The sequence below is a fragment of the Epinephelus moara genome, chromosome 5, assembly GCF_006386435.1.
Source record: "Epinephelus moara isolate mb chromosome 5, YSFRI_EMoa_1.0, whole genome shotgun sequence".
Classification (NCBI taxonomy): Eukaryota; Metazoa; Chordata; class Actinopteri; order Perciformes; family Serranidae; genus Epinephelus; species Epinephelus moara.
This window is the reverse complement of record NC_065510.1, coordinates 25557740-25578842: the sequence shown is the minus strand read 5'-3', so window position 1 is coordinate 25578842 and position 21103 is coordinate 25557740. Positions and strand designations below refer to the sequence as shown.

The following is a 21103-nucleotide window of genomic DNA, read 5'->3' as shown; positions in this document are numbered from 1 at the left end:
CGGCAGCAGCACATCCTTTTCCCTCTCCTCTCCCGACTTCTGTGTGCACATGGGAGTCGGTATCGTCAAGTCACAACTCCGTCATTTAGCATTTTGCTAAAAGAAGGAAATCACCTGTTGATTTAGATCTCAGGATACATTTTTTGCATTTGGGAGCTGCTTCAATGTGTAATTAGTGGTAGATTTTAGTTCGTTGAACTTTTAATATTGTATACAGAATCTGAATCTCACTCTGAGTTACTGTTGTTTACAAACTAAAGAAATGAGATATCATTTTAGTTTTTACTGAATATTTGAAGGTAAACTGTTGGCAAAAGTTGGCTGACATGTAAAACTATATCACTTATTTTGTTGCAGTTCTATTTTCTTAAATGAATAATACTTTCTTTAAAACTAATTTCTTATATCGTCAAGAAAATCATTATCGCAAAAATTAGCTGAACAGGTAGCTGTTAAATGTACTGGGAAGTTTCTGCAGAAATACAGCTGGGCGATATGAAGAAAATCAAATATAACAATAGTTGTGTCCAAATACTTCAATATTGATATAGCAACAATACTGTAGGGTTGACTATGCTGACTGTGCTTTCACAAAATATTTACACAATGAGATTTGTGATAAATAATCGTCAGTAATGTGGATATAATGACTAAAAGCAAATAATAGAACAGCTACAACAGTCTGGTAGGTTCAGAAAATGACATTACTTTACTGTAATGCAGCCTTTAAGACCAGTGCTGTGTCTCAAATCGCGTACTTCTGTACTTACACTTACTATTTTGAGTGCATAAGTGCGTTCACACTGAGAAGTATGGAAAAATGCAGTGCACTATGAGTACTTGGATGGTGCACTCAAAACGGTCAAGAAGATGAGTGTGGAACTATGGACACTTCTCGCCCTCAATGGTCGCCATCTTGGCTACGTAGCGGAAGGGGAGGGACCACTTTTCAAACAGGAAATGGCGGCCGAGGACTGTGTGACCGCGAACATCGCTGCATTGTACAAATACATGTGTTTTTTGCACTAAGAACCACTATACTGTTGTCGGGTATAAGCCAGCAGTATGTTTATTGGGTTAATTTAGCAGTCTGTAATGATTTGGTACCGCGAACATGAATGCTAATGCTAGTTTGCTAACTAGCTAATTTGCAGTCGTCATTTCCGGTAAGCACACAACGGCTGTGTTTGGTTTGAGACAACACTACCCTGTCGAAATTCGCGCACTACGCCAATAAGTACATAGTGCACAAGGTATACTACATAGAAGTATACTAATGGAAGTATGTGATTTGAGACACAGCACAGGAAAACATAACGTAAACATATCCAAAATCTAAGACGATATCTCGTCTCATATCATAATATCAATACAATATCTACATATTGCTCAGCTCTACCCAGAAGTACATCTTTCTGCAGTTACCCAGCATTACAGCTAAACCAGGAGCGACTTTCTGTGTTAACTTTAATATGATGTATGTAAAATGCAACCTCCTCTGGAAAACCTAAGGAAGCAAAGTGCAGTTTTCTCTGATATACACAAACAAAACTACAAACCCAACACTTTTGTTTTTGCTCCCATTATTCACAAGCTGAAATAGAACATTTAAGACTTTTTCTATGCACACGAAACTCTTGTTTCTCTAAAATTTTTGTTCACAAATTAGTTTAAATTCATGTTAGTGAGTACTCCTCCTTTTGTAAAAGAAAGAGCAATGCCCTCCAGCCAGTTATTTTCAAATCAAGATCTTTTTTATTGTGTGTTTTTTTTACATTGTAGCACCAGTCCAAACACGTCCAACAGAAGATACAAAAAGAAAGAAAACTTAACCCCACCCCATACCAGACATGCACATATCCATTATACATAGCCAGATATCCAGAAAAGGAAAATAAACAACACAAATAAATTTAAATTATGGATTGGTTACATTTTCATGCTGTCAGCTTCCATATCCTCTGCAAAGGCTAGAAAAGGCTTCAAAATAGTATGAAATTTCCAAGTAAAACCTCTGACAGTATATCTAATCTTCTCCAATGTAAGATTTTACATGTCTTCCCTGATCCAGTGACTGTAAGTTGGTGTAATATGGTGTCTCCATTTGAACAATATCAATCTCTTGGCCAGAAGAGAACAGAGGGCCAACATGCTGGTTTCCTGACGACAGAGAGGAGCGTCTACCGGCGCCACACCAAACAGCGATGGCTCCACTGTTTTTCCAAATATTTTAGAGAAGCTCTCAAAGATTTGTAAAGCCTTGAACACGTCCAAAATGTGTGCAACTGAGCAACTGGAGCCTGCCTGCATCGATGACATGTGGGATCTCTGTCAGCTTTAATCTTAGAGAGTCCAAGACATGTTGAAGAGAAGATTCCCTGTGTTATTTTTTGCCAAGTTTCCTTTGAAATCGGTTCATCTTAGTCTGTTTCCAATTTATTTTTAAGTATGTTGAAACGTGTCAAATTGTGCGTGTTCAGTAGTTTGTGAATTTCTCACAGTGTGTTTTGTGACTGATTTAGAGTTGTGTTTAAACCAGTTTTGCTGGAGTCATGTTTCCTGAATCTATACAGTGGAGGTGGCAAGTGCAAAGTTAGCATGACTCATAGTCAGAAATGTCATAATGATGAGAATAAGATGTAGTTTAATGTAGGAGATCCCTTGAGGCTCTGTGGCTGAAAAAGCCCCCAAAATGCAGTCTTTGCTTCTGTCAGAAAACTAGGGACTCACTTAGCTTGTATCACTCAGCTTGTTTTCAGAAATGAAAGTATATATTTGTAACTCTCTCTAAACATTTACAACTTCAGTAGGAACCAGTGTGCTCGAGTGTCACAGACAGGGTAGAGACGCTGGAAAGTATTAAGACATTGGCTCGCGCTGTTGTTGGTTTTGGTATTTTCATGGGGTTTGTTGACAATAAGAGAAACACAGAAGGACGCCAGCCGTATGCTTTTCAAAGTAAGAAAAACCAAAATGTCTACTGCGGAGTAAATGTGCTGAGTTAGATGCTCTCCACCTCCCCCCTTTCTCTCCGCTCTCTGAGAGGTTTTCCGGGGATACCACAGTCAGCTTTTCCCAGGCACGGCTGGAGCAGGGCCACGGGCTGATGGGGGGAGAGAGAGGGAGGAAAGCGAGAGGAAGAAAAAAGGGAGTGGAAAGTATAGAAGAGCAGCGGCGAGGGAGAAGTGGAGATAGTGAGAGAAAAAAACAAACCAAAAGCAGGGATTTTGTTTACTTGTTCTGTGTTCCCACCACACCCAGATAACGCGTAGTTTGATATAGGACATAAACACCAAAAACCTCCTCTGCTTGACACAAACAAGGCTGTATATCACGCTGTGACAGTGATCTGCTGCTGTTGTCTTAAGCGGTGCAGACATCCTGAATAAAGGAGGCATGAGTTCAGACTGTATACTGTGTGTCGGGAACTTTGAAGCCCTGCTAAGATGTAAAGAGCCTATAAAACACAGGCACACACACCATATGGCCGACTATATGAGGTTTCATCCTGCAAGACTCAGCTGCTGCTGCGCTGCATGAATTAATACTGTATGTACAGTGTGTAACTTTATCTACAAGTGTTTACAGAGTGGAAAAATCTTTTTTCTGTGTGTCCCCACATCTGGATTTGGGTGTTGTGTTTCCTTTTCTACCGTTCTGCCAAGCATCCTCGTGTGTGTGTGTGTGTGGGTGTATGCTGATGAGTGTGATGGACCGAACATTGTTCCCATAACAACCAAATATGAATTGTCATATTTACTGATAAACTTTTTGTCTTTCAGTTTGAGAAGTAAACCATAATTCTGGTTTTATTACATCTTAAGTCTTATTTTCATATTTCCCCCCATCATTTCGATCAGTTTTGACAACACTGCCGTCTGGAAACACAGTAACATCAGTACAACAAAGTGGATCTGAAGTGAAGCATCGTGGCACAGAATAACTACATGCACGCACAAGTACAGAAGGTCAAAGTTGAACCAGGAAGTCGGTCTGTAATCTGACAGTTGAGTCATAGCTATAACATTTGCCTTCATTTTCTCTTCCAGATAAGTTTGACTAACCTCGATGTTAGTTTAAAGCCTCCCCGACTGTTTGACAGTTCCTGCTTTTTGAGCTGACTTCTTTAAGTGCCGTTGTGTTCCCAGATTTTAGCAATTAACTTGGCAAGTACAGTGATATCTTCACTGATGATCATTGCCCAGACTGTGACAACAAGACCCACATTGTACTAAACCAGAACTATCCAGTCAAGAGAAATTAAGTAATTGTAATTATATGGTTAATTATGTCATTGTCATTTACAATTATAGCTAATATAACACACAATACATGTATGAACAGTGTAGTGCTGAAACAATTAGTTAATTAAAGACATAATAAGTAATTTTTCTACATTAAACTGTCTAAAAAAGTCTTGACCAACATTATATATTTTGTTGAATTGTGTACTTACATTTTCTGAAATGTTTCCAACAACGTTCAAACCCATAGAAATCTTTATTTAATCAAGCACATGGTCCGTGTTATTTGGTCGCCGTTGCCTGTCACTGACATCATATCCCCTTTGCAAATGCATCACAGTTGTGGTCGTCTGCCAGAAGCTGTCATGAATATCATTTGCCTTGAATCCAGTTTTAAGCCACATATTTTATGATACACTTTTTAGATCTTAATCATTGTTATCTATATGTTTTAATAGGATAAAGGATTATGTGTCATCAACGTCCAGATCTTAAGTTATCAGAGAAACAAGCAGAGCAAACGTTTGTGGCAGCTCAGCTCCAGCCCCTGCTGTGCTGAACAGCATCAGAGAAACTGTTTTATTCAGTGTTTTTACTAGTTCAAATCACTGGGTCTGCTTCTTTTCAAGAGGAAGATACCTCTTCAGATAATTTGGCTCACGCTTAAAACCTCCTGAATGTCGGTCTTTTAACTTAACAGAGAAAAAGGTGAGCACACATTATCAGGAGCTGGACTCTTGGCCATCTGTGACCAGTCAAACAGCTCTGGAGAAACACTGATTTGTATCATGAAACTGTTTCATTATTATTATTTAGCGTACGCCTATTTCAGGCCTAGTTTTGTGCATACGCAACGTTTATAACAAGGCACACTGAAGGAGTCCTAACTGGGAGAAATTGACTGTAATGAAGGCACTGCTCTGTCTTTTGTTACTGTTTTGATTTAGACCCCTAGCATTAGTCAGTCATAGCGTTGAGGTTTTAGAGCATTTTATCCAATTTTAAAATTTGCTTATCTTTCAAATCTATAATCAAATTTTTCAACAATTCCAGGGAACAAAAGTCAGATTACATAAGAAAAAACTACATTGTAAGTTTTTCCAGATACATATTAGTTAAATGACTCATCTGATGAACATTTTTGATCACTTATCAAACAAGCAAAAAATACCAAACATTTGGTTCTTGATCCTGATAATCGGCTTTGTAATAGAATATATTTAAATGTTGGGCTGTTGTTGGACAAAACAAGCTATCTGAAGACATCACCTTGGACTTAGTACATGTATATTCACAACATACTCATTTTATTCACAAGGTAACTTAATATACCATCATAGTTTGTAGTGACAGGACGGGAGTGGTCAAACAATTGCAGCATAATATACCTGTGACCACACACACACACACACATGCACGCACACACACACGCACACGCTGCAGAATGTGAGCTTATTCAGGTCTTTGCTGTAATAAAGCCCCTAATCTGCCCATACACGCCATGAATGGAGACATTCCTCCAGCCTTACTCAACCACACACACTCACACACAGATCCAGACACACTCACACTCACACACACACACACACACACACACACACACACACACACACAGTTGGGCCTACCTACACTATAGCAGTACACAGATTTAAACCCTAAACTTTGCAGTTTTCTGTCAAACTGATTGAACACAATCAGTGAAAACTCGGTCAAATCCATCTCTGACATCTAACAACCAGGAAACGCGACCCCTGAGCGGGTGAGATGTGACCCCGTGTCCCCCCACCGCTGACCTACAGTGTCACAGTAATAGGAAACACAAAGCCGGGGGACTCTGATTGGTTCAGCTGGACGTGAACAGGAGGAGGGGCTGGTCGGAGGGAAAAGCAGGGAGAGGGGAATTCCCAGAGATGAAGGGATACGCAAATACAGACAGAGACACACACACACACACACACACACACACACACACAAAGATAATTTCCACAGACGCTTTAACTGCCATCAGCAGAAATGAAACAGCCTGACGCAGTGGAGGCATCAAACTAAATATCAAAATAAATTTATTTTGATTAGGCCAAGGACGAGTTTTTCTCTCGTGTAATGCAATCTACAACTAATTAGACTAAAGTATAGTGTGAGTGTGTGTGTGTGTGTGTGTGTGTGTGTGTGTGTGTGTGATGTGCTGAAATGACTTTGTAACTGAGTTCTGTCTGACTCGCTAATCCCTCCCTCCCCCATGTCTCTCCCCACTGTTTTCACACACACAGCTGTTTCCTGTTGAATGTGTGTGTGTGTTTAAGAGAGAGATGGAGGGAGGAAGAGGGACGCAGTTTCAAACTATTGTCGGGAATCATACATGTAAAGAAGTATACCAAAACTAAAGTTTCAGTTTTACCCAGTTTACACGCCTAACAGCACAGAAAACCATTGTGTAAATCACGCCGCTGTGCTTCAGAGAACCAAGTGTACCTCTGCTGCTGTTTGAGGACGCCCACTGGTTTCCATTATTTTCCAACAAGTACTGAAATCAATTAACAGCCTCTTAAAACTTTGTTGAGCTGTGTTATCCATTACAGTGAAAATCAGACATTACCACTGAACAACAGTGAAGCAGTGATAGAAACGAACGCAGACTTGATGTCTCAAGTTTCAAGCATCCGCTAATTGATTCTTCATACTGAACAGAAATGAAAGGAAACTGCTGCCTGCAACAGCTAAACTGTGCAGCATGTATTCAGAAACAATCTGCAAAAAACCTTAAGTACATGTGATATACAGGTCTTGGCTGGTATGTTCCACCAACTGAAAGAAGATTATTAGAAACATGTTTGATTTTTATGACTGGAATCAGGAATGTCTGCATCATGTGCTGGGAGGGAACTTCATGTTAGGACACAAAAATTCATGTTCTCGAGGGGATTTCAGAGGCTGCCGTCTGATGCAACTTCAAACTTTCATCCAGTGTGTTGTACACTTCTCGTTCAAGATGTGCTTGTTTCTGATTTTAAAGACTTTTAAACATCTGTGTACGTTGCTGAAAAAGTTATCACAGTGTGGGATGTAGTGGTGAAGGTAACTCAGTAGATTTGCTTTACTTTACTTGAATATTTCAGTTTTCTGCTGCTTTATGCTTCTACTCCACTACATTTCAAAGCGAAAGGGTATTGTGCTTTTTACTTCACTACATATATTTGATATAGTTACAGATTCAGAGACCTCAGGGTGTATCATACACCCTGAGGAAGGCGTAAGCCGACACACGTTGGTGTTTTTAATGACTCTTGCCCATTAAATAAAGGCTTTTTAATTTTTCCAAACTGACCTGGTTGCCTGGACTTTGATTCTTTATGCCTTCTGATTTTTTAACCCTTCCATGAGCACCGCTGGTTTGAGGGACACCAGCAGCACTCCTGTTATCCTTTTTTTCTAGTCGCTAACTTTGTCTGCCTGCTATTTGGTGCGGGACATGTAGGGCACAGTGGGTTTATCAGAGCTTTTCCATGAAAAACAACTGTTGCTGCTGGAAACAAGTTTGATGAGAGCAAAGTTTGTAAGTCAGAAAAACAAAAATAATGCACTAAAAGCCAGGAAGAGAGAGGGAAACTACAGAGTCACATGTAGCTTTGTAACTACATCAAGGGATCTCCAAATTAGAAGCTTATGTGGTTAATTTATTGTCTTCCTACAAAGCAGGGTTGCACAACAACTAAATGGGAGTTGTAGTCCCTTCATGCTACACACACACACACACACACACACACACACACACACAGGAAAAACAGTCATTTGATCCGTTGTTTATATAAAAGTATTGATTAGTGCAGCTTTAATGTGAGTTTATAGGACTCACCACATCAGTACACCAAATGTGATTATGAGACAACGCCCTGATAAACTCATGGATCATATAAACCCAGTGATCTACTTATTATCCCGTTATGTCACTTGAGTCACTTTAGTTCAGAGACTGTGCTGTCGGTCGAGCCTGTCCATTAAAGGAGCCTCTCAAATCACAAGGGCTCTCATTTATGAAACAGAAGTACAACACAAAACTGGGCGCACGGTCGGTTCCACACAAAGCTCGGCATTTATTAGAGTGGACATTAGGGAAGGCTACGATCAAATCTCATGTCAAGTCTCAGCTTGTGTACGCAAGTTTGAGTCAGTGTGGACTTACAGTGCAGCGTGGTAAATCAGGCTGAGGTGGAGAATTGTAATTAGACCATACTCTGACTGTCATCTAAGTATCTGCAGCCACATTTTAATCACCTTAAAAATGTATAGTCGCTGCCTGGCTTTGTGGGACTGGCTCCAGGTTGTCGTGCCTGGCTCTATGTGAAACTTTTCTTTTTTTTAAAAAAAAAAAATCACTGACAAACCAAAGCATGTTTATATCATTTATCATTAAAACATAATTAAATAGAAATAAATAAACCCTGCAAGAGGAGCCTAAGTGATTAAATTTTTATCAGTGTCTGGGTCAGACACGCGTCTCTGTCTCTTCCACTAGCTGTTATTCCCCGAATTGAAGCAGACCTGATATGCGCGGCCACACGCTCCTCGAGTTGGGTCAATTATAATCTTTTATATGAATATTATAACAATATTAATATTATGTAATATATAGGCTATATCATTACTATATGTAGGTCAAGGTTCCAACCTCAAGTTTAGCTGTCCACTGCAACGCTGTTGACCGTAGCAATGATTTCTTTCCATACTGCATTTTTCCGACCTCCTTTGATGCCACTTTTCAGGCAGCCAGATAAAACCAGTTGGTTAAACTGGAGCTGGGACATCAGCATTTCCATTTCTAGCTCCGAGAAGTCTTTCCTCTTGGCCGTATTATGCCTCTTGATGTTGTAAACTCTCAGGGCGAGGCCTCTAAACGGAGAGTATATCGGGGCGGGATATGTTCATGAAGATTGTTTTCATCAGCCACATTTATCAACACCTGATCATTCCTGCGCTGTGATGGCGAGATAAGAACGTTTCATGGATCACACGCAAACCCTGTCATTAGATGATTATAACTCTCAGATCGGGGCTTGTTTGTAGGATAGATTGATAAGAGTATGCCACAAATATGATAATGATGCTGACATGATGATGTTTGGTCATATGGTTTCTGTCATCTGTATCTGATTGGGGAGAAGGCATCGACTGATGTATTATTAAATCAATAAGCACGATATGACAGCTTCCATTGAATGTGAAATAAATAAAGAAGAAATACAAGAACTGAAATTGTTGTAATAATCAGATAAAGTGCTGTAATTTGATTATTTGGGTCTTTTAAGTTGGGGAGTTGCCTAATGTTTTTTTCCTCCTCTTTCTACAGAGTGAGTCAGTCAAATACTTCCTGGATAACTTGGATCGTATTGGTCAACTGGTGAGTCACAGCGACTCGTTAAATCTCATGTGCTTTTTGGATTTCTTCACCTCTTTCACCTTTGTAAGAACACATTGTATCTTCTCTTTTTCAGAACTTCATCCCAAGCAAGCAGGACATTTTGTTCGCGAGGAAGGCGACAAAAGGCATCGTCGAGCACGACTTTATCATCAAGAAGATTCCTTTCAAGATGGTGGACGTCGGAGGGCAGAGGTCCCAGAGGCAGAAGTGGTTTCAGTGTTTCGACGGGATCACGTCAATACTCTTCATGGTGTCATCGTCCGAGTATGATCAGGTAACCTCCAGGCACATTTCTGATCACGTTGCGCTGATGTTAGTCAGACAGTGATCATTAATCTCCTGATTCTTAGAATTACAAAATGGATGAAAAATCATCAGAGAGACATCTGAGATCTACACAAAGCTCTCTTTGTGGTTGGCTGATGAAACTTGATTGTTCCCTCAGTCATGGCTCCGGTTCAAATCAACAGTCATATGATGACGACTGAATCCGTAATTGGTGCTCAGATAAAACCTGAAATAACCAAAGGGTAATTCTGTGTGTGTGTGTGTGTGTGTGTGTGTGTGTGTGTGTGTGTGTGTGTGTGTGTGATTGCAGGTCTTGATGGAGGATAGAAGGACAAACCGTCTGGTGGAGAGCATGAATATCTTTGAGACGATCGTCAACAACAAGCTCTTCCTCAACGTGTCGATCATCCTCTTCCTCAACAAAACAGACCTGCTGGTGGAAAAGATTCGCACGGTGGACATCCGCAAGAACTTTCCTGAGTTCAGAGGAGACCCGTGCAGGCTAGAGGACGTACAGGTACAAACAAACACACACACACACACACACACACACACAGACACACCAAAAACACAAAGGTTTTCATTGTTGTCACGGTTGTGAGGCCACAAACTCATTTCTCCGGCAAGTTGTTTTGTCGTTCTGCTCCTAATTTTCCTCCTGCTGTTCATAAGCCCAGTGTGCTGTCATACACACACACCAACATCATGTGAATCAATGTACAATTTTACATACACAGGCTGTCGGTCAGTGCATTTACATGCACAAATGAAATTACGTTAAACCAAACAAAGACAGCAATTGTGTGCTCAGTTGGGTGCCCTACCACAAAAATATAAATCAGTTAAAAGTGGAAAAGTGTAGCACAGAATTGAAGCACAGTTTATTACATTATCATTGCTGACCTGTTTCAGCCATAGAAATCTCTCTTTGCGATAGATTTTTGGGATTATCACCTCCTCTGATGAGACCTCCTTTTGCAAAGCCAATAAAACAAAGGATGTTTTGGATTAACAGGCTCAGCATCATGGTCATAATGAAAGCTTTACTTTCACACCATTCTTACAATGATAACTGAATCTTGATGCATGATACAGCAGCAGTATTCTTCTTCTTGTATTCATGTCCGCTTCACTACTAGACTATGATTTCATAGAGTTACCAAGCTGGGTTTTCTGTTTTCTTCCCCTTTACTTGCTCCTTGTGGCCCTCTGAGAGTTTACACCCCAGATCCGTTGCACACCTGCGTTAATGAGGTCATTGCCTTGACTGTCATTTATATAACTGTTTTGCGGTTAACACTATTCATGCTCTGAGGTAGGATTGTGGAAAAGTGTCAGTGTGATATTTTAATAAAATGTGCAGCTCCAGGGTGCCCATTAGCTCACCTGGTAGAGCAGGCGCCCCACGTATAAAGGGTTTATCCTTGCCACAGCGGCCATGGGCTTGATTCCAACCTACGGCCCTTTGCGGCATGTCCCCCCCCCCCTTTCCCTCCCTACCTTTCACGGTAACAACTGCCCTGTCAATTAAAGGCAAAAAAAACCCTTTTTCTATCATTGAGAAAACCAGGTTACACAAGAAATCACTGCGCAGAAGGAAGCGTGCATTAGTTAACATTACATCTCAGCTGAGGGGGACACTATTAATGTTTTAAATCTCATGCTGTCACAAACACCTGACTCTCATCCATGAGTAGATGCATGCTTCCTTTATCACAGTGATACGGTTGGCGGGTGTAGTTCAGTAGAGAGACAACATTCAAGTGCTCACACGAAAGTCTGTGGATTATCTTGAGTAACCAGGTCATGATTTCTGGAAAGAGACATTGCTGCTGAAGTTTGCACAAGCATCTTTTTGGCCCTTTGAGCACCACAAGCCAAGTGCCATTTAGTTCCATTATATCAGCGTGAAGGCAGACATCCTTACGGCTGTATTTTTTATTTTTGGGTGAACTATCCCTTTAAATGGAGTGTGTTTGGGAAGAGTTGACAGCGCAGTGAGAAGAGAAAAGGCAGAGACTGCAGTGAGGGAGCACACTGCTTTTCCTTTCAGCATAAATGTGTCTGAATTTTACAAATATTCCAGTGTTCAGTTCTGGAAACTTACTTGGATATTATCATTTATTTGAATTGAAATATTTTGAATATGAGGATGTATATACTTTTAATAATCTTTTCCTTTGATCCTTCCACCCCTCAGTGATTCTTTCTCTGTCTGATGTCTTTGTCATGTAAAAAGCAGATTAGAAACCTGGTTACCCGGTCAACAGATCGATTCTCATTTACATGATGTTAAAAAAATCTGCTCACTGTTGAAAGCTGACTGTAACCCTGCTCTGCTCTCTCCAGGCGTTCCTGGTGCAGTCGTTCAGCCGCAAGAGGAGAAACCGGGGAAAGCCGCTCTTCCACCACTTCACCACTGCGGTAGACACAGAAAATATCCGCTTTGTCTTTCACGCCGTCAAGGACACCATCCTGCAGGAAAACCTCAAAGATATCATGCTACAGTGACCTTCACGCTGCAGACGACGGCTTCTCTGACTGTAAACTGTGAAACCGGCCATGAATCCAGGCGTGGAGGACGCCACAGCCCACAAATGCATATTAACACTGACCTGTGGAGCAGTCGGTTGATCCCACAGAGTGGATTTAACTGAACTCTGAACCTGTGGAGCCCTGAATTAACTCTGGATCATGTCGGCCCCCTGTGGAAACTGTGAGGGTCACCGAGGACAAGACCCTGCATTTAACCTGTATAAATGTGTGTGTGCTGGAAAGACAGTCACCTCCTTGTAGCGCTCAAGTGTTGTCGCCTTCATACACAGGTTAGAAAATGTTTATAAAAAGAAAAAAAAAAAATAGAGAAAAGCACCAACTACATGACATGAGCACTGAAAGTGTTTTTTTCCTCAGATGTACATATATATATATATATATATATATATATATATAAATGACTAATGACAACCCTGTCACTAAACCTAAAAGTAAGACTGCTGCTGGTTGAAATATAGACGGATCAAGCTGTGCGAGCAAGACGCAGGAGGGGAAGAAGGAAAGATTAAGGAAGACAGAAAGTTAGGAGCAGGCTGAAGAATGCCTTGTCCTCATGTCCACGTGACGGAGGGAGAGGGGAGAGGGTTTGGGCTCATACTGGTCATATGCTATGTTATGTGATAAGGTTGCACAAGTGTTCCTGTCAATGAACTTTAACAGAGGGAAGAGGCTCTCTCGTGCTCCCTGTCCTCTCCTGTGCTGCCTTTCTCTCCATCTTTACCTCTCCTCCTCGGCTCGTGTTTATTACTCCCGCCATCATACGAGAGATGAACAGCTGCAGATAACAAGTCTTACCCCTCTCCTCCTGGAACTCTCCTCTCAGGCACAATAGACAGATTGTTCTCCTCTTCCCTCTCCAGCAGAAACAGTACACAGTCAAATTAGAGACTCTTCTTGGTTTAAAGACACTCAGCTCCTGGTCTGCATGAATTATGGTTCATCTCTATCCCAGAGCCTTTCTTCTGTTTCCCGCCAACATCCCAGAAGAAGTACCACAATAGCCTCGACTTAACTTGAGGCGTATAATAAGCACCCCTTAACAAGGAGGCTTTGGTGTAAGGTTACTTGTTCCTTTGTCCTGTAAAAGTGACGGGAACAGCAGAGGATGACAGGGTTGTTGAACTGTGAATCACCTTATTCCCATGTTGCTGGCGGCCATTTTGGACTTCTGTAGCAGACAGGGTGGGATGTCTACCTAGAATATTGGCACAAAACAAGTTAAACAAACCAGATTGAACAAAAACAGCAGACGATACTAGGGCTGCCCCCTTAAAGTTGAAGATTCAAATCATCAGTCGGAGACCCCTCAGTCGACTGAGATTCTTCAGGTCTGTTTTTTTGTCAGTCAATGTTTAGTGTACCTCTGGGGATGCTCTCGGGTACAGGAAGCTACAGACCCAGACCCACGGTGAGTCTAAGAGAGACGGAGGCAGCTGCCCGGAGGAGGAGAGGCTTTGCGCGGTCAGGCTCTGAGATAACTTTATCTTCTACCTTCTGCTTAAAGGTGGTGATTTTACAGCTCACACCAACTTAACACGACATAGTCTTGGGCTTTTGTTTGATGTCAAGTGGTGGCAAAATTTGTTGCTGCACATTTCAGATCCATCGTTAGTGGATTTGCCCTGCATTTGCTTGGACGGCTAACTTGGCTTGTTTACTATATTATAAGAACATCAATTCTACCCTGAACGTCTCGCCAACCCCGTTCAAACATTACCAAGTCCGGTATTTTCTACATCAGGACACCTCTGAGTCTTTAATCACATTAATACCAAGTTAAAACCATAGAAACACATCATCATCGATTTTTATAAAGTTGTTTTATTCTCAGTTAACCACTGATTAGGTCTAATGTTGCAACAGTTATTTCAGGGTTCAATTATCCATCCCGCAACTCAAACTACACAAAGAACTCATGGACCAACAAAAACCTTCCAATTTAGAGAGGGGACACAGAATGATACAAAGCGACACACTCTAAAAAACAACAACAAAAGAACCCTGACTTTGTTTAATGTGAAAGGGGTCCTATAGTGATGTGAGCCCACAGGGAATTATCACCCGACTCTGCAGTTCCCCTCAACTCCACAGTTTTACAATTTAGCATCTTTCAGCTCATTGTTTTACAGCCAGAAACTTGGTTCACACAAAAACAGGCAACTTTACTCTTTACTCTCCCTGTCCAGCACCAAACAGCAGACAGAGGAAGCTAGCAGCTTACTGATGTGTTGGTGAAGATTCTCAGTCATCCAGGTCACAGTAATTCTAAGTGCTATATCATCTGCAACCAGACTCGCTAGAGTTTTTTGAAGACATTTCACCTCTCATCCAAGAGGCTTCAGAACTGAAGAAGCATCTTGAATGAGAGGTGAAATGTCTACAAGAAACTCAAGCAAGTCCCATTGCCCACTATATACACTTATAACAGCTAACTGATGAACACATTGGAGCATCTAGCAGCTAAACAGACAGATATTTCCCTCAGGAGTTGGTCGAGACCAAACCAGAGCTAAAAGGGGAGTGAATATTAGTATTTCATTCATTAGTGGACCAGACACAAGACTGATGGATGCATTTATAAGAAACTGTTTTCTAATAAGTTGCTTATATTAACTTCAAAAGGTGATAATTCACTCAGTGGCCACTTTATTAGGTACACCTGGTGTTTTCAGCACTGTGTTGAATCAATACCAGCAAGAAGTCAGGCTAATCTGGGGCCCAGTATTAGAAAGGTACCTAATAAAGTGGCTACTGAGTGGATGTCAAGCCCCAAGAACACCGCCAGGCTTTATAGCCAATTTGAGATACTGGCCAAACTGTGGAATTGCAACCACCAGGCCCATCAAGTGATGCCATTGGGCATAAAAAGACTTTTTTCCATAGACTTACATTTTGAAAGAGATGTCTATAAAGTATCAGTGGATTATTTATTTATTTATTTAGTTTTTGAGCATCTCAGCCACCTCAGGATTCAGTCCATTCAGTCTGATAACATTTAGAGAGTCTAGAAGAGCCTCACAATTAAATAATTTTACTCTCATTCAAGTTAGCAGAGCACTAAACAGGAAGTCTCCAGCACGCCTGCTCTATGGGCCCAACGATGCAGAAGCATTGGGGGTAGTTTTACGCATGGAAGTCGAACTTTTTTTGGCCTTATGCGCCACTGAACAACTTTCGTAGGAATGACCGGGGCCTCAACTCTGCCGCTGTATCCAGTTCTCTTTATACAGCAATGTCAATGTTGTGTTTACAGCTAGTTGTGATTCCCCCAAGTGGTCAAAAACCAATAACTAATAGATTAATCACTAATGGAAATAATCACTTTTTGCAGCAATGTTTCACCAGTGAGGGCTAGATGGTAATGTCGGATAAAGGAAAAGTACTGTGCTATGGTTGCATGCAGATTAATATGCGCACTGATTTATGATGGTGGTTAAACTGCTGACCAGAACTCTGTCTGAACTGTCCTGTTATGTGATTTTAATGGATACCTGCCAGCCAGCCAGAAACACGTTCCTTCAAAGCCCTTTCAACCCGTATTATATCCTCTCTTGGATCCCCCAGTTCGGTATCTTTTCTAACATGATTTCAAAAGGAGAATCTATGAGATGAAAAATGTTTATTTGATTCCCAACATTCACATGGTGTGCATTTTGGTACGCAGCAGTAGGACACAGCTGGGCTGCTCCTCCCACCCTGAGTATTGAGTCCAAATGGCCTTGAGGGGAATGAGGCGAATCATGAGCACTTCCACATGCCTTATTATACTGTATTAAACTGTGTAATTTGTATGTATTTGTGTGTGTTTGCATAGTGACTTACGGCCCTTATTTTGTGCATGTTCATACATCTTGTACATAAGAATACTGTAATTATTTGACTGACACTGTGTGTACTGTGGTAACCTTACAATACAAACACCACTCTGTCTAACAGTATCACTGTAACTGTAACGTTGCTGTAACATTTGTCATTAACTAACCTACCTTTTCCACTCACACAAGTTTTTTATTTTTATTTTGTAAGTGTCGTCATTGCACTGGAAGCGTCCGAGAGAAAACAACCAGAAAGGAAAAACGTCTGGGAAAAATGAAACAAATCAACAGACGGCAGACTTTTAAAAGGCGAGCAGGATGAAGAGAGGGAGGTCTTCTGCTTTTGTTTTCTGTTTCCCAGTGCCTTGGCTCTGTGCTCTGTGGTGAAATACACTGCCGTTTGCTGACATGCTGTTTCTTTATTTGCTCAGTGTTGGCGTCTGTGTGTGTTTGAGTGTGTGTACGTCAAAGCAAGAGGTCAAGACCTTCTGCGTTGGAGAGTGAAAAGCGGTAGAAAGAGTGGAGGAGAGGGAGGGGGGATAGAGGGAGATGGCAGAGGGTTTAAAAAAAATAAAAGAGAGAGAAAATAAACTGAAATGTGTTTTTCTAATGTCCTGGGGCAGTTTTATGAACATGAGAAACCCTCTTGCAAAGCCAGAAAGCAGGGAGCAGATAACTGATGTCATGCTGATGTATAGCCTGGAGGCTAACCGTAGGCTCTCATTCCACATAATGTAATACGAAGCTCATCAGCCAGAGCTATCAGACTGCTGGGCAGAAGAGTGGAGCTGAAGTCGGGCGATATCTCCGTTACCCAGCGGAGTCTGACCTTTGCTTTGGCTTTTAATCAGAGGAGCTCTGATACATAACAGACTGCACGTCTCAGGAGACAGGGTGGGAGCCCAGAAACAACTAGAGCGGAGTTTTAGCGTTGTTTCAGAGACCACTGGTTAACATAGATTTATTTACACAGGAAGTCAGTAGATTATAATTCAAGGTCTTCACACACCACACACACACCGCAGAAACACATGTGACACCGTATAATACGGGATCTATGCAACCCAAAAAAGACAGAAATGACCCTGTGAGTGGCAAGTCGCTCAGACTGGGGGGGAGGGACAGACAAAGGGAGGAAGAGAGAATACAAGAAAAAGTAAGAGGATAGAGGGAGGGAGGAGGGAAAGAGGTCATGTTTCCTCTGTTGAGCCCACTTCCTGTCCTGATCCCAAAATGGAGAGACTGTAGGAACGACATCCCACTGCCTGTTCCAGTCTCCCCCTCCCTCACACACACACACACGCACACACACATCAGAGAAACCCAAACCAGCCTCCCGCGGTATCCTACAAAGGAGATGAGAGGAAAAAGCAGGGAGCAGAAAAATATATCCCCAGTGGTCTCTGAAACATAAGGAAGCCTTCGTTTATAGAGGCAGAGAGGCGCAGGACATTTTGTCCTCAAGTTGCACTGGACCATGTGTGGCCTAGATGTGTGTGTGTTTGTGTGTGTGTTAAATTGAGTGTAACTTTGTGCTATACAGTCATTACCAAGACATCAGTGCAGCGTAGCTTAATTCAGTGTGTTTCCCTGACATACATCAATTTTGATGAAAAATGTTTTTTAGTCCTGAAGTGGTTTATTTAATATTTTAGATGTTATATTAATGTGTAGCATTATTGTAACGTGTAAATGTAACCACATTAAATCAAAATCAACTTTATTAACCCCTTGACAAACACAAATGGCAACTTGCAACATAATCAAATGCTTTTTTTTTAACTAATTGTACAAATGTTCCTGTGCTACTGAGACAGTGACTGCAGATATTGTTTCTGTGTCGAATGAATCACTCTTTGGATTTAAACTACATTGTCTCCACACAGAAAACATCACAATAAACCAAATATCCAGAATATCCGCAAACATAACAGCAGCACATCACCCGCCTCCAGCAGCACATTTGTGGTTTCGTACCTTTTGTTGTGCCTTTCTTAATTTGTATTGGCACGGCTGTTTAAAAGCCATTAGATAAGCCATGCATCTGAAACAATGAGTTGCCACCACATCCTCTGTTTTCCATTTAAATAACCAATTTATTTTGTGCTTGCTGCAGATATATAAACAACACAAGTAGGTGTGTTTGGACTTGTTGGTAAATAACCTTCCCCTCTGTGCTGATCGCTGTAGTCTGACACTAGCAAAGGTGATAGTTGGCAAATGAATTGATCCTGTGACTTCTTATCATCACTTTTTATCTATACTGGGTTATTCGGCTGTTCTAAACTGGATGTACATGTACTGGTTTTCTGAACAAAACAGTTTGTTGGTGAAATTTAATGATGCCTGGATGACCTCAGTAAGGGACTGTTCTTTATTTATCAGAGGAGGCGGTTGGCTGGGGTGTGACTTCTTCTTCTGTTTTTGTTTTTACCATCCCTGAAGCTACAAATTTGTTTTATTGGACCTCCCCAAGTCACTGGTGAAAAATGAATGACCCTCCCTCCACCGTAAATTAGTTGTTAGATTAAAACGTATTCTTTGATGGTAGAAGGTTAAAGGTTGAAGATGAAATCCTAGAGTTGAAAAAAGCCTCAGTTTTCATTCTTGTCATACATGCTGGTTAGTTTTAATTTTGTTTTTTCTTTTAAATGAGACATGTAGAAAAAAAAGTGATTTTGATGAATTATCACTATTTTAAGCTCAGATTTGGTTATGTTTTTTTCTGACAAAGTCGTGTTCAAGAACCATTGGAAATTTAAAAATCCAACAGTAACCTCCTACCTCCTAACCTATAGATTCAGTCGATGATAAATGGAGTAATTTTGGTGATTTTTAAAGAAAACATGCCTTACAAACACACTGGAAGGTATGTTTTCTAATAAAAAATGTTAGTAAAATAATACAAAACTCAGCCATTTAAAATTTTATACCCCTCCCTGATTCAAAATAAAAATCATAAGTACCTCCCCAGTGCTTAAAAAAAAAAATATTTGACATGCTTCCCCCTTTTTGCACCACTTCCTTCCCCCTTCCCCCTGACAAACAGTCCCTAACCACCTAGTAATACTCTAGCAACCAGTCAGTAATAACTTCCTATGACCACACACATAACCACCACAAAGACGGTTAGAATCTCCTGGCCAAAAATCTGAGAACACACAGTGAACCACAAACACAAATTCAACAACCTGATATCTCCAGTCAACTACCTAGAACACCATGGCATCCACCAAGTAGAAACCATTGACTGCAGAGATGGGCAAAGCTCCACTTAATCACACTGCACAAAAATGAAATCAAAGTATCCCGGATATGGTGCTGGTGACGTCATTCGGAGCCAGAGTCTGAGCAGTAGATGTTCACGGTATCAGGTTGGAGCCCTTGCACCTACATTTAATGGCTGCTAGCAGTGCCATTGAATGCAGGCACACCAATTGGCACACACAGCTGTCAATCATGTCGTCACACCCCCCTTCTTATAGCATCAAATAACTTATTAAACCAAACTCAGCAGAAAAACAAGCATTTGAACAAACACCAGTGGGATAAGAACTGCCTAAAATAACAGAAACCATCTTTGGGAAAAATGTATTTGATGTGTACTTTGGGTTTTTAGTTTGGCCCATGTCCCATCCGCTAACATAGAGGGGGTGGGGTTTAAGACCTATACTGCAGCCAGCCATCAGGGGTTGATCGAGATGTTTAGCTCCACTTTTGGGGAGCTGTCATGTCGTCCATCTTTACACAGTCTATAACAAACACTTAGTGACACCCCAGCAACTCAGAATACACTGGCAAGCTAGTGATTTACCAACCATTGAGCAACACCTCACTGTCGTACTCGCCGAAACAGGTTATTTAGTCAGCCAGTTATAGGACATTTAGGATATGTAACCTTTCTCTGTGTGTGTAATCTACAGTTTAACAGGTAATTGCTTAGTATAATTACATTAGAGGAATAGTAGATATCAGAGGAATTAGAGCCACTGGAACTCTGTTTACTCGTGTAGTTTACAGACCTGAGTGCCTCCACACACACTGATCCGTACAGCTGCGAGTGTGCGTGAATGGGTGAGTTTGTGGTCGGGGGGTTTGAGTGTGTATACTGCTCTGTGTGGGTGTGTGTGTGTGTGTGAGTAAATTTGGTCTCATGACTCTGGTTAAGCTGATGTTTCCCTAAGGCTGTTTTGATTGGACCTACAGCTGAACTCTGATATTTAATAATGAGCCAAGTAGTCTCTCGGTTTCTGCTTCTCCACACACACACACACACACACACACACACACACACACACACACTGGGAGCTAACCCAAAGATTGAATCATACAGTGAAATATAAACAACTAGTGGTTCATTAGCTGATGATTTGGCCATGACACATCTCTGGACCCCAGGCCGTCACGTCGTTAAACCACTTCTGTTTTGGTTCACACACTGACAGTGGAATTAACTTTGTGATGCCTGGCATCTTATCTGCTCTGCAGGACGTGTTTTCTCCTCTGGTGCAAAGCCTGGAGGGCAGATTGTTTGTTAATCAGCAGAGATGAACACAACAGATAGATGATGGTAAACAAAATTATACATACTTATTTACATAATCTTAAAACTTTTACCTTATGCCTCTTACAATTAAATTAAACTTATAGGAACAGTTTAGTATATACTTCCATGCTTTACAGGAAAGGTGGATGTCTCCCTCTGCTGGTAGAAAAGGAGTAATGCAACATTTTAATCCACTGTGGAGCTCATCATCTTTTATCTTGTAACTGCAAAACCATCT

The 21103-nt window shown here is 41.1% G+C and overlaps 1 protein-coding gene across 1 annotated transcript in view; it reads left to right on the top strand.

Moving 5' to 3' along the window:
- Positions 1-16726, top strand: part of gna12a (guanine nucleotide binding protein (G protein) alpha 12a) — a 30653-nt gene extending 13927 nt beyond the window's left edge. Inside the window, exons 3-6 of the mRNA XM_050044989.1 lie at positions 9589-9639; positions 9734-9934; positions 10259-10465; positions 12298-16726. Of these exons, the coding sequence (XP_049900946.1) occupies positions 9589-9639; positions 9734-9934; positions 10259-10465; positions 12298-12459 (621 nt within the window). The 3' untranslated portion in view covers positions 12460-16726. The remainder of the gene's footprint in view (positions 1-9588; positions 9640-9733; positions 9935-10258; positions 10466-12297) is intronic.
- The last annotated feature ends 4377 nt before the right edge of the window (positions 16727-21103 follow it).